General features: G+C 49.3%; 1 protein-coding gene across 1 annotated transcript in view; it reads left to right on the top strand.

Moving 5' to 3' along the window:
• Positions 1-14,035, top strand: part of DNAJC11 (DnaJ heat shock protein family (Hsp40) member C11) — a 60,031-nt gene that overhangs the window by 40,109 nt on the left and 5,887 nt on the right. The window contains exons 5-12 of the mRNA XM_082230145.1: positions 2,934-3,062; positions 4,639-4,761; positions 5,286-5,359; positions 8,547-8,736; positions 9,243-9,328; positions 9,673-9,789; positions 12,237-12,392; positions 13,713-13,782. Of these exons, the coding sequence (XP_082086271.1) occupies positions 2,934-3,062; positions 4,639-4,761; positions 5,286-5,359; positions 8,547-8,736; positions 9,243-9,328; positions 9,673-9,789; positions 12,237-12,392; positions 13,713-13,782 (945 nt within the window). The remainder of the gene's footprint in view (positions 1-2,933; positions 3,063-4,638; positions 4,762-5,285; positions 5,360-8,546; positions 8,737-9,242; positions 9,329-9,672; positions 9,790-12,236; positions 12,393-13,712; positions 13,783-14,035) is intronic.

The raw sequence follows: 14,035 nt of genomic DNA, 5'->3' as shown, positions 1-14,035 counted from the left end.
TCTAACATTGTGTATGCCATCAAATGCCAACAGTGTCCTTCAGCTCTCTATATTGGACAAACAGGCCAAACCTTACGCCAAAGAATAAACGGACATAAATCTGACATCAAGAATCACAAAACAGAGAAACCAGTAGGTGAACACTTCAATCTCCCAGGACATTCTATACAAGATCTCAAAGTAGCTGTTTTACTACAAAGGAATTTCAGAAATAGACTGGAAAGAGAAGCTGCTGAATTGCAACTCATTACCAAACTTAAAACTATGGAGACACCTGGTCTGAACAGAGACATTGGATTCTTATCTCATTATACATGACTAAGCCACTTCTCACCTTCTCACCCCTTGCCTTTTCCTGTAAGACCTACTACAGTCGTTAAGAGTCGTCAACAGGCTCATCAGGCTCATCTCAGCTATCTGCCAATCTCCGATTCCCACCACCCTTCTGAGTAATACCCCTCCCCACCTTCTCTATATATAGAAGGATCTGGCAACTTCTGTTTCAGTGTATCTGAAGAAGTGTGCATGCACACGAAAGCTTATACCAAGAACTAACTTAGTTGGTCTTTAAGGTGCTACAGGAAGGAATTTTTTTTATTTTAACATTTAAGAACACATTTTACGGAGCACAATAATGAAAACATAATAAATAGCATAATAATAGACAGCATGATAATAAAATAACTGTAATAGCAGTCTCCCCCCCCCCCCCGCTTTAACAGGCCATGGAATATTTAATGGCCAAAGGCCTGGGTAAAGAGGAATGTTTTTGCCTGGCACCTGAAGACATTTAATGATGGTGCCAAGTGAGCATCTCTGGGGAGAACATTCCACAGATGGGGAGCCACCACAGAAAAGGCCAGTGCTCTTGTTGCAGCCTTCCAAACCTTTCTGGGAGGGAGGACATAGAGAAGGGCATTGGGCACCAAGCGCAGGGTTTGGGTCAGTTTGTATGGGAGAGGCAGTCCTTAAGGTATTGAGGTTCTGAGCCAGATGTCCCTGATGTCTTTAGATAGCTTTGGTCAGGTCTGGACTTGAAACTGCAGAAATGCTTTGATAGGGTCCTACTACCCTTTCTGTGCAGTGGCTGGTTGGGGTGGAGGCGCCATTAACACAGGCTCCCCTTCTGTCCCAGAACAATTTGGTACCACCAGTAAAACTCAGTAGCCTCATTGCTCACCCCTAGCCTTGTCTTCCTTCCTGCTTGGCAGGGGGTTGGAACTCTATGATTCTATGATTCTCCTGCCCCTCTTTCAGTTTTGCACTGTGTCTCTTAGATTGTAAGCCAGACTTCCTCAACCTCGGCCCTCCAGATGTTTTTGAGACTACAATTCCCATCATCCCTGACCACTGGTCCTGCTAGCTAGAGATCATGGGAGTTGTAGGCCGAAAACTTCTGGAGGGCCGAGGTGGAGGAAGCCTGTTGTAGGTCTGCTAGTGGAGACTGTTATGTCTTCGTTTTTTCCACGGCCCTTACTATGAGCTTTAAAAAAGCATCCCTTCATAAACTGATTTCCAGGGCTTAAAAGCCAAATGGATTCCCAAGCTCATGCGAACAGACCCACCTGTCATAAAGATCAGCCCTTCCTGTTCCAAGTGGTTCTGTTTGCCTCTTGTTGGCGTCTTCCATTTTGTAGTGCAGTATTTCTGCAGGTGGTGGTTGGCATGGTGGGGGAGAAAAGCCTTAAGGCGGATTTTGTTTTATTTTTGGTCTCAGTCTTCCCTTGCGTGCATTCTGGCAGTGGTGCCATGTGCAGGGTTTAATTTTATCCAGGCCTTGCCTACATCCTGAGGTCCTAATTGACGCTTTGATTGCCCGCCAGCATTAGGGGTGCAGCTGCACAAATCAGCCATCTCTGAGCTTTTCTGGATTCCCCCTGGATATCCGAGTGAGCAGGTCTTTCTGAGATGTTTAAAAATTGGATGGTTTGTCTCTTAATCTGCACAGGCCACTCTCTGAAATAGATGGTGGTACAGGAGCATGCAGCTCATGCATTCGTAATAGTGAACATCAGTTCTAGAACAACGTAGCAAGGAGGCAAGACTTTCCTGCTTGGAGTTTACAGATTTGGATTTGGCAGAGAAGATAGCGGTGGGCACGTAGTTAGACTACAGAACTCACTGCCACAGGAGTCAGCAACAGCCACTAGCTGGGATGCCTTGGAAAGAGGGTTGGACGAATACTTAAGGCTGTTAGTGGCAACTGGCTATGACCGCTATGCCGTACCTCCACATCTGGAAGCAGTAATGCTTCTGAATGCCAGTTGCTTGAAGCAACAGGAGGAGACAGAGTTTCTCATAGTGGCATCTGATTGGCCATTGTGACAACAGGATGCTGGTCTTGGATGGGCCACCAGCCTGATCCCACAGGCTTCCCTTACTTGGGGTGAACAAATGCAGGGATGACCATTTGAAGGTGCTTAAAAATGGCCCATGTCTTTCAGCGTTAAGGTCTCTGGTAACAAACTAAGGTTTTCCCCAACAAGGGATAGGGATGAATGTAAGGAACTGCAGCTGTGAGTGAGCATTGGGAGGTTAAGCCAAAGATAGGAGCAATGGACTTGTAATCTGGTGAGCCAGGTTCGCTTCCCTGCTCCTCCACATGCAGCTGCTGGGTGACCTTAGGCTAGTCACACTTCTCTGAAGTCTCTCAGCTTCACTCACCTCACAGAGTGTTTGTTGTGGGGGAGGAAGGGAAAGGAGATTGTTAGCCGCTTTGAGACTCCTTCGGGTAGTGATAAAGCGGGATATCAAACTCTTCTTCCTCTTCTAGGGGAGTGGGTTTTCAGAAGGGCTTGCAAAGGCAATGGCAGAGCAAAGGTTTTTCTTGCTGTTCCAGGCAGAAGAAGACTGGGCGCTGAAGAGAGCAAGGCACTGAAACAGCTGAGCACAATGCCATTTAACACCAAGGGCTTGTTTCTTTGTTTCTCCAGGGGACAATTAGCGTTGGAATAGACGCCACTGACCTCTTTGATCGGTACGATGAGGAGTACGAAGAAGTGCCAGGGAGCAGCTTTCCCCATGTTGAAATTAACAAAATGCACATATCGCAGTCCATTGAGGTAAAGTACGTCTGTGTGTGTGTGTGTGTGTGTGTGTGTGTGTGAGAGAGAGAGAGAGAGAGAGAGAGAGAGAGAGAGAGAGAAAGAAATTAAAAAGGGTTTCTTTGTTAATGAGGCACCTCAGCACAGAGCAACGGGAAATGAAATCTGGCTCAGGGATGCAATTATCTGTTTCGAAATGGCACCAGAGGAAGTGGGGAAGGGAAGGTTCACTTGCGGCTGAGCCCATGTGCTGTCAGAGTCTCTCATGCGCTCAAGTGCTGTGCTTGGGCACCCCATTTGTATGCCACACACCTCCCATCTCTGGAAGCAGAGAGTCTTCACAGGCTCTGCGTGTGTTGCTCAAAAGCTGTATCCCAGGCAGAGGGTGTTAGTACTAGTAAAGAAAAGGTATGGTAAAGGACCCCTGGATGGTTAAGTCCAGTCAAAGGTGACTATGGGGTGTGGCGCTTATCTCACATTTCAGGCTGAGGGAGCCAGTGTTTGTCCACAGACAGCTTTCGTGGCCAGCATGACTAAACTGCTTCGGGCGCAACAGAACACCGTGACAGAAACCAGAGCGCATGGAAACGCTGTTTACCTTCCCGCCGCAGCAGTACCTATTTATCTACTTGCATTGGTATTGCTTTTGAACAGCTAAGTTGACAGAAGCTGGGATAGAGCAACAGGAGCTCACCCCATCGCATGGCAAGCCCAAGAGGCTCAGTGGTTTAGACCACAGCGCCACCTGCGTCCCACTGTTAGTAGTAGTGGGGAAACCCAAAGACTCTTCTCTGCTTCTTCTGCACACTTGGTCAGCATCCCCTGCCCACTGTTAGTTGAGCTGCAATATGATGGAGCATTCCGGGACACGCCAAGGACAGCAAGCGGCGGAGGGGCATTCATAAAACTAGTCAACAGCACAGCTTCTGAGAGGGGTCGAATGCCAGGAGGCTGAGTGTAAAGAGAGCATACAGTGGACTCATTCAGTGGTTTGGTTGAATCATCACACCTCGAGTCTTGGCTAAGAGTGTATCTGCAGCAGATGATTGCCCTCAAATTCACCGGTTAATCTGATTCCACGTCTTGGGCATGTATGTCCACCCCTCCTACATGCAGAGAGCATCCGTGCAGCACACATTCTACCCACGTAGATGAGGCCACACAGTGTTGGGGCATAGAGTGTATTTCTCACTGTGGCCAACCAAATGCTTGCAGGGAACCTGCAAGCAGGAACCAAGCACAAGAACACTCTCCTGTCCTGTGGTTTCTAACAACTGGTATTCAGAAGCATTGCTGCCTCTTAAGTGTGGAGGCGGAAAACAGCTGTCATGGCTTGCCATCAATAGCTTTCTCCTCCATGAACTTGTCTCCTGTGTGCAGAGAGCATCAGTGCACACAGAGTTACGTTACACTCTCCCTGTACCCACTCAGGTGAGGCCACCTGGTGTTAAGTATTCATTTATATGGGAGACTGTAAAGGGGTGCCATCCAGGTGGGTCTGCCTTTGGTGACACCTGCCACTGAGAGTTAGGCCTGCTGTAGATTGTGCAGGACTCCTATGAGCTGCAACAAGACAGCTGCCTTTCTCTTGCAGGCTCCACTGACGGCCACAGACACTGCGATATTGTCGGGAAACCTCTCAACGCAGAACGGGAATGGAGGCGGCTCTGTGAACTTGGCTCTGAGGCGTGTGACGTCTGCCAAAGGCTGGGGAGAGGTAAGAGGACTGCTTTCTCCCAGTTTTCACCCTGTTTCTTGCTGTGTTTTGAGCCTTCTGGGCTGCTACTGCACCTATTCCTTCCCTGTTGGTGAGAGGTCACTGATTTCCCTTTTTTTAGGGCACCCAGGGCCCCTTTTTTTTTTCACTCTCTCGAAGCTGGGCGATGTCACTGTGCTGGACTAGGCTACCATGTGGACTTGCACAGATAACTTCCTGCTGTGAGCACCGCCGTGTTCCAGGGGAGGAAGCACCACCTGCCTCCTCTCCCTGGCCATACAAAATTTCAAATATCTTTAATACAGTCAATGACCAACAAGCCTGGCCATACACTCCAGCGCCTATCCAGGCATCCAAGTAGCTGCCACAGAGGAAGCTTGTTAGAGGCAGCTTGTACCGGTGAAGGGCTGCGGGCAGCTCATGACACTGAGCTCTCTGACCAGCCCCAGAGCTTAACTGAGTCACGCTGATCTCACCTCTGTAGCTGTTGCTTCCTAACTCTTGTCCGTCTTCTTTTTGTGCAGATAGAGTTCGGAGCTGGAGACCTCCAGGGACCTTTGTTTGGCCTGAAGGTGTTTCGGAATCTTACACAAAGATGGTAAGACTTAGAAAGGGGCGGAGGACACCCTCCCAACACTAGAAACAACAGGACTATTTTGTGATGTTATTATTTTTATTTTATTTCATTTATATCCCACCCATCTGGCTGTTTTTCCCCAGCCACTTTGGGCAGCTTACAGCTTATATAAAAATACAACCAAACATCAAACCTTAAAAAACAGAATATGCAACCAATTATTCATCACTATCTCTATGTGTCTCTTGCATCTACAGGCAACCAGACAACATACACAGTGGCACTGATATTAACCACCCACAGTGCCATTCAGAGTCTGAAACCAGTAGGAAGCCAGTTTTCCATCTTATGGTTACCTTTTCTTTCAGGGCCCTGGTGTCTCTCTCAGAAAGTACATGGCAGGCTGAAATGTAAATAATGTAACCATGTCAAACCTATGGATTCAGAGATGTAGAATCGTTTGCTGTACAGTGGTACCTCGGGTTAAGAACTTAATTATTTCTGGAGGTCCATTCTTAACCTGAAACTGTTCTTAACCTGAAGCACCACTTTAGCTAATGGGGCCTCCCACTGCCGCTGCTGCGCGATTTCTGTTCTCATCCTGAAGCAAATTTCTTAACCCGAGGTACTATTTCTGGGTCAGCAGAGTCTGTAACCTGAATCGTCTGTAACCCGAGGTACCACTGTATTATGTTCTTCCTTATGAAAGAGGCTCATGGTGGAGCCAAGGTCCGTCTAGCATCTCCATATGAAAGTGCTTTTCAGCTGATGCCGCAAAGTATAGTCTTGAAACAGGAGCAGGTGCCTGCAAAGTGTCCCTGGCCTTCCAGTGAGACAAACAGCTGCCTCTTGTAGGCCCTACAGTTTGGAAAGGACAGGAAAGAGGATCAAGTGTCTCTCCCTCTTCTTTCATTCTCTCTTTCTCAAAAGGACAAGTCAATATTAGTAGGGAAACCTCCCCCTCCCCCCCGGATGCATGAACTCTCCCCAAGCACAAATTAAACTTGGGAGAGACAGCAGGGGTCACCATGTTGCCCCTTGTGTTGCTTGAGCCCCAGCCCCATTTCCCCTGCCAGGTGTAAGGGATCTACTCTGGCAACCCCTGGGAGTTAGTGCCAACTACCAAAGAGAGGGATCCCTGAATTTCTCGCCCACGTGTATTCCTCTCTATTTCTGTTCTGGCTGGATTTTCCTTGACCCTCCAGTTGTCATTTTGTTTGTTAGAGGTGAGAGAGGGGGAAATGCAAAAAGAAGGGAGTGTAGTATGGGAAAGAGAAAAGCTTACACAGGAAGTTTAAAATATTCAAAGTGTCTTGCAGGTTAGGACTAAACTTGGATCGATGGCTCTGCTCTGCCTCCACGGTTGGAGACGATAAATGCTTCTGAATGCCAGTTGCTGGAAACGGCAGGAGGGGAGAGTGTGCTTGCCCTTGAATCCTGCTTGTCCATCCTCATGAGCCTCTTCTTTACAGGGGTGCAATATCCCTCTGTGGCCAGAAGATGGCCTTTGCTTCTGCCTTAGCTCAGAACTTTCCAAAAGGAAATATTGGAAAAGTTGCCACTTTTGACAGCTTCCAGTTCAGTTCCTAGTGGGCAGCAAGGGCAGGGCCAGCTATCGCACTCATCCAAAGCTGCCCAGTGCTGTCATTATTGATAGGCAGCAGCTGTCTGGGGTCTTTGGCCTGGAGCTGCCAGTGTTATAAGAAAATACCTCTTAATTCCCTTATGGGGTATGGGAGTCCCTCGAGAGATCTCTATCGGTCAGAGAGAAAGCAGTGGCCAACCAGAGTATATTGAAAGGAAAGGCGGCTAGTAAGCCTGATCTTTATTAAAGGAAATAAACTGTTACAACAGGGTCCCCACTCACCACACGCAGGAGGGAGGAGAACCCTGAACAATGGTGCGCAAGCCCCTGTAAAGACTTTTCAAAGCCTTTTGAAAGCCCAAGACCACCCTCCTAAACATCATACATACATCACAGAAGGAGGCAGTCTCCAGCAGAAATGTGAGAGTGTTGCTTCATTCCTGTCTGCCAGGATACCTGATAATGTCTTACTTGATTGCATTTTCTGAGTAGCCTGGCCATTCCTTTGAGATGGTAAATACTTTAGTTCCTTTATCTCTTACAAATATTGAATCCTGAATTTCTTACAAATATAGTTTGCTCAGCCTAACGAATACTTTCCAGACTGTATTTTCAGGGAGGTGTAAGCCCCTACAATCCAAAGACAATTGGAAAGCTTTTCCCATTTCCTTCCTCCTTGCAGAGAAATATTTGAGGTCAATTTGGGAGAGTCAAAATGGCTTCTCCTGTATTATTTCAGACACATGGTTTATATACTTAAGTATGTGTGTTTGCCTTGTACATTTATGAACATTTATTCTATATTTGAGACCTTAGAATTCTTATAACGCCAGGGACTGGCCTGCAACACCTGTGCTCTGCCACAGACCAGTGGCCAGCTAATAACTGACTCCACGCATTTCCTAGATCTACAAGTGTCAGCAGAGATGACGGTACATGCCTGGGCTAGCAGAAGTAAGGGCATCGCAATAGTGAACTGCAACACGGGGGCCAGTAACTGCCGCTCATTACTGTTTAATTCCTGGCATCTGTTGTGTGGGCATGCAGCAGTTGGAATGGATAGGGCCCAGTCGCCCTGTGGGTTGACTCTGGCAGAGCCGACTGAGACCCTTGAGCTGGCCCCTGTGTCAACTTGTCCTTGGCATAACGTGCAGCTGACTCCATTCTTCAGGCCCAGCACATTTCCTAGAGAGCAGAGGTAGAGAGTGTGCTGTTGGCTGGCGTTTTGCCCCTGAAGAGAACAGGGCAGCTTGGTTTGGTGTGTGGGGATCTATGTACACATCAGAGCATGACGGAGCTTTGAGCAGCTTCCAGAATCCCAAGCTGATAATCCTCTTCTCCTTTCCCAACTCCCAAGAGATGTTGCTGGAGGAGGAGGAGGCGTGCATGTCCATCTGTAAGTCGGAGGCTCTAATTGAAGCTGGGATAACTTGTCTGCTGCACACCTCAAGCTCTCCTGGCCTTAAAAAGGGAATGGATGTGGCTGTAGCTAGGGAGCAGGGTGTAGCTGGGGAGAGAGGCTCCTCTTGAGCAGCAGTTGCCTAAACAGAAGAGGGGAAACCTTTCGGTTTCACTGAGAGGATTTTCCTTCTAAGCCTCCTCCTGCCATCCCCTTGTTCGCAGCTTCGTCACGACAAACTGTGCACTGCAGTTCTCCTCCCGAGGGATCCGCCCGGGCCTTACAACCGTCCTGGCAAGGAACCTGGACAAGAACACCATGGGCTACTTGCAGTGGCGCTGGGGCATTCAGTCGGCAATGAATACGAGCATCGTTCGGGACACCAAAACCAGCCACTTCACAATGGCGTTTCAGGTAGGGCGGCCCTCCATCCTTTGGCTCCAACTGTTCTTTGCAATGACTGTCTGCTCTTTGAGGGTGGGGGAGACCTGTTCTGGCAACTCAGGGAGTCTTTTGAGTTGAAGTGGAGCACTTTGAATTGATAAGTCACCTCTTTGGATCTGCTGACTGGCATGTGACTCTGGGGATTAAGAGGAGGATGAGGCTTCATCCACTCCTGAGGAATCTGTGTGGGCCACCCAACTGTTTATACCTGAGCCACACTCCACAGTGTGGTCTCTGAACATGGCCATGTATAGCTATTGTGAACAACCCTTACCTAAACCACAACTGCGTCTCCTGACAGTGAGTTGCATGAATGAATTAGGCATAGTATGGAGAAGTGGCTCCCTTTTGTCCGCCTGGGATCTACCGCCAGTAGGCAAGGGACAGGAAGTGTGTTGGCATATGTGGGTGAAAGCGAGGGAGACAGAAGTGAAGGAAGAGGGTTGGCTGACCTTCCTGTTTCTCTCATGCCACAGCTGGGCATCCCTCACTCCTTCATGATGGTCAGTTACCAGCACAAGTTTCAGGACGAGGATCAGACGCGAGTGAAAGGATCTCTCAAGTAAGTCCCAGCCCAGAGGTTTGCCCCTGGCAGGTATAACTAGCAGGCAGGAGGCAGCTTTTGGCATAGGGGTTTGTGCAAGGGAGGCAGCCTCTTGCAACGGTTGCTTTAAGGATGCATGGGCAAGAGGGTGGCATCCTTCTGCAGCTGCAGTGATCACCATCTGGAAACCAGATGTAGCAGGCATGCCAGGTGCTGCCTCAGTTCCTCTTCCTTTCTGGAGGGGAAGGGAGACCCATCAGGCAAGGGGGTGAATTGGCGAGGTATGCAGAAGATGAGACCCGGTGATCCTGAGAGGCAGAGCCTGTCCCTCTGCTTACTGTTCCCAAATACTTTTGTTTCAGAGCTGGTTTCTTTGGGACCATCGTGGAATATGGTGCGGAGCGGAAAATCTCCAGGCACAGCGTCCTTGGAGCCACTGTCAGTGTGGGTGTACCCCAGGGAGTCTCTCTGAAAATCAAGTGAGTTGGTAGCCTGAGTTCTGAGGCTGCTTTCCATAGACTGGTGCGCTCTGGGTGCGCTGGACAGCAGCAGTCATCAGACCAGGTTGGGGAAGGTTGCTCTAGGGAGTGCCTCCTCCTGCCTCTGGTCTTGCATTTTGCTGCTGGTACTTGCCGAAAGGCTTCATGGAAAGCCACTGGACTGAGCTGCATGTAAGGGTTGGCATGCTTGGGACCCCTTGCCAAGTCCCACTTCTCGGCACGATGCCCACTGTGAGCTCCTCAAGCCCCTGGGCCTTGCCCCTCCAAGGGACTAGTAGTTCAGAATGATCACACTATGTTTGTGTGTTGACCTGCACCCAGGCCATAGAGCCAGAGGAGGGCTCTAGGACTTCAAGATTTGCGGAAGTGCCAGGGAAGATCAGTTCTAATGCTTTATTAAAGAAAAGAAATAGACCTACAACGAGAAGCAGCCTGTCAGTTCCCCTTGCCCTTGCAGATGTGGGATGAACGCTACAGCAAGTAGTCTCCACAGCAAGGAGGTGGCTTGTCCGACGATGGACTGTCTGCACCCAGCCTAAAGCACATGCTTTATACACATTTACACACTAAGGCAGTTTACGTCAGCCAGCTGACCAGGGGTGCAGGTGGAAGGCACTCAGAACATCCCAGTTCCCACAGATAGGGGTACCATGAAAGCAGGCATTTGTAAACATATATGAGCTACAGCTACTTCCAGTGAATTGTAGGGTTATGTTGAGTACTCACATGGTGTCAGCATAGCTTCTGGAGCAAGTTCACCTTCGGGGCAACACAGTATGTCTAACAACCAGATACCGTATTTTTCGCTCTATAACACGCAGATTTTTTCTCCTAAAAAGGAAGGGGAAATGTCTGTGCGTGTTATGGAGCGAATGTGTGGTCCCTGGAGCCGAAAAATGAGGCAAAAATCAAACCGCGCTTCAGGGAGAAGGGAAGCCTGAAGAGAGGAAGTGGCAGCTTTCCTGCATTCTGCCTCAGGGTCTTACTGCCCGCCCTCTCTGTTTCGTTACTGTGTTTGCTCAAACGGAACAAAGAGCAGGGGAAGCCCCTCCCCTCCAGGCAAGAAGAGAGGAAAGCAGAGCGTCCGTCCTTCTATCCTCTCCCTGCTCCGGAGGAACAATGTTTGTGAAGGGAAGAGAGATTACAGGTTCGGCTTAAAATTCTGATTTGACTTCCTGCTTTTTGTTTTTGGAGACACACAGCATTCAAATATGCTTTCTTCCATTTAAAGAGGGAGAGAGAGAGAGAGAGAGCACACGCTGGCTGGCTTGTGTGGGTGGGTGGGGGGAAACTTTTGCCTTCCTTTCCTCACGTTATAGCCCTCTCCTGCATTCTTAGCCTTCTGTGTTTTTCCTTCCCTCCCCACTTAAAATGTGGTTACAAAGCATGGATCCACATGGATCCTCAGGATCTTTGCATTGGGTCAGCCAAAATTCACCATCAGAGCACATAGCATGTCCATGGCTACAGCCTGTCCCCCCCCAAAAAAAAAATCACGCACCCACTGTTGCCTGGGGCTGCAATGGTGCAAAAACATGGTTAAAAAGTATGGGTCCACGTGGATCCTCAGGATCTTTGCATTGGGTCAGCCAAAATTCACCATCAGAGCACATAGCATGTCCATGGCTACAGCCTGCCCCCCCAAAAAAATCACGCACCCACTGTTGCCTGGGGCTGCAATGGTGCAAAAACGTGGTTACAAAGCATGGATCCACAGGGATTCTCAGGATTTTTGCATTGGGTCACCCCAAATTCACCATCAGATCACATGTCTGTGGCCACAGCATGAAGCACAAAAATGATACGTCCACTGTTTCGTTTAGAATATTTTTTCCCTTGTTTTCCTCCTCTAAAAACGATGTGCGTGTTATGGTCAGGTGCGTGTTATAGAGCGAAAAATACGGTACCTGTTAAAGCTGTGTCTGCTGGAGACACTGATCACAACATGTGCCGCTGTCATTCTGGCTGGCATGTTTCAGTTTTGCCAGCAGAGGGCTCCAGAACACAGCAGAACGGCCTGGGAAAAGTGGGAAGATCAGTGATCAGACTTCAGAGCCTGTCTCTCGCTCTCTTCCCGCCCCGTGCTAAAAGAGCTCAGCAGCCTTGAGTAATGAAATATGGAGGAGGGATTGCCTTAAATTTGTGTGCCTGGGCAGACATGTGTCATCTAGCTGGGCAGGTTTGGGGCCCTCCTCTTACTGCTCTAGAGTTCTGGCTGTGGGCCTCCCGCCACTCAAGCCATCCCTTGCCACACCAGGATCACCAGAGTCCCATTGCAACCTGGCAGCAGATGATTGAGCAGGACAAGGAACCAGAGAGTCGAGCACGCTCTCTCTCTCCCTCCCCTGGCCCCTTGCGTATTGACTCCTGCAGGTTCTCTGTGCCTGCCTTGCCAGCTAACTGCTCTTCTTTCCCCCGCATCTCAGGCTGAACCGAGCCAGCCAGACCTACTTCTTCCCCATCCACTTGACGGACCAGCTGCTGCCCAGCGCGGTCTTCTACGCCACAGCGGGGCCCCTCGTCATCTACTTCGCCATGCACAGGCTCATCATCAGGCCTTACCTGAGGGCGCAGAAGGAGAAGTGAGTGCCCCGAAAGCATTCCCAGCATGCACTGGGGGAGGATAGAGGTGGGACTGACCTGCAGGGCACAGCACAGCAAAGGCAGCTGGTGATGGAGGAGAGGGCTGCCCAGTGTGTACATCAGAGGCAGTATATCCCTGGAAACAAGCTGCCGGGGGTGGGGCAGCAAGCGAGGTTTGTAGCATTACAGGCCTTCTAGCGGTCCTTCTGGAAGTTTCTGGCCGCCCACTGTGGGGGAAGCAGGGGTGGTGGTTTGGCAGACGGTGGGGGGAACACCCTCCTGTTGGCTTTTTGCAGTATAGTAACGCTGCAGAGAGCTTGCTGGGGAGATCATGCATTAAAAAGAAAGGACTCAAAAAGTACTTAAAGGTTTTAATAAGAAAAACAAAAACTCCATTTACACTAAATACATCAACAAACCAGACCCAACCACCAACCCATCCCCCAGGGTAATGGGAGAGCTAGGTGCTGCTCCTTATATACTACACCCAGATGCTGACACACCTTAATCAAATACAACTCAGCAGCACCTGCTATGTTTCACAGCTGTAAAGCTGGGTCTCGTTAGTTTGCTCTGGCCCTTACTCCGGCCCCTTAAAGACACACACATCGAGTGGAACAATGATGAACCTTTACATTTAAAGAAACCATTCAACACCTCCTGCCCTTTTCCACAGAGGGTGGAGGGATTTTTGGAGCGAGAAGAAGGAACCAGACTCTGGGCTGCAAAGGGAGTATTTCTGTGACTTGCATAGAAAACCGTCCAGAGAATACCTTCCTGCTCTCGCCAATTAACATGAGATGCAATCCATCATCATTGGGAAGCCCTCCTGCTTTGGGGGCCCTTGATACAGTGGTACCTCTGATTACATACGCTTCAGGTTACACACTCCGCTAACCCAGAAATAGTGCTTCAGGTTAAGAACTTTGCTTCAGGATAAGAACAGAAGTCGGGCTCCGACGGCGCAGCCGCAGCATAAGGCCCCATTAGCTAAAGTGGTGCTTCAGGTTAAGAACAGTTTCAGGTTAAGAATGGACCTCCGGAACGAATTAAGTACTTAACCCGAAGTATCACTGTACTTGCAAGACCAGCAGAGAAGTAAGCAGCGTTCCTGTCTAGCTCCTGCTCGTTTCACTGGCCTTGACTTGCATGAGTCAGGTTGTTCTGTCTCTCTGCCATCCTTAATGCACTAGCTGGCCCAGCCTTCGTGCGGCATGGCTGCTTCTCTCAGGGAATTGGTTGGGGGAAAGTGGGAAGGGAGGCAGGTGCCCAGACTACAATGAAACCCTCTTCCTTCCTCTCCCCTGTCTGAACGCTAGAGAATTGGAGAAGCAGCGGGAGAGCACGGCCAGCGACACTTTCCAGAAGAAACAGGAAGCAGAAGCCGCAGTGAGTCTCAAGTCTTGTTTCCTTCCCCGTTCCTGGATAATTTAGGGTTCTCTGCGCACTTCCTCCTTGGAATAATTGATCTGGGCTTCATCTCAAGGGCTTTTCTTCCCTTCAAAAAATCACTCTGACAACTGAAAATACAGTGTGGGTGGGTGTTTGAGGAGGTCTGGTGAGTTGCTGCTTCCTAACTCACCCTTGTGAGTTTTGCGTAGCCCTCTCACAAATTTTCACTGTTGCTCTTAGCTGTCTTCAT

This window comes from Podarcis vaucheri, assembly GCF_965113315.1.
Source record: "Podarcis vaucheri genome assembly, chromosome: 7".
NCBI lineage: Eukaryota > Metazoa > Chordata > Lepidosauria > Squamata > Lacertidae > Podarcis > Podarcis vaucheri.
This window is presented reverse-complemented; position numbering and strand designations above follow the sequence as displayed.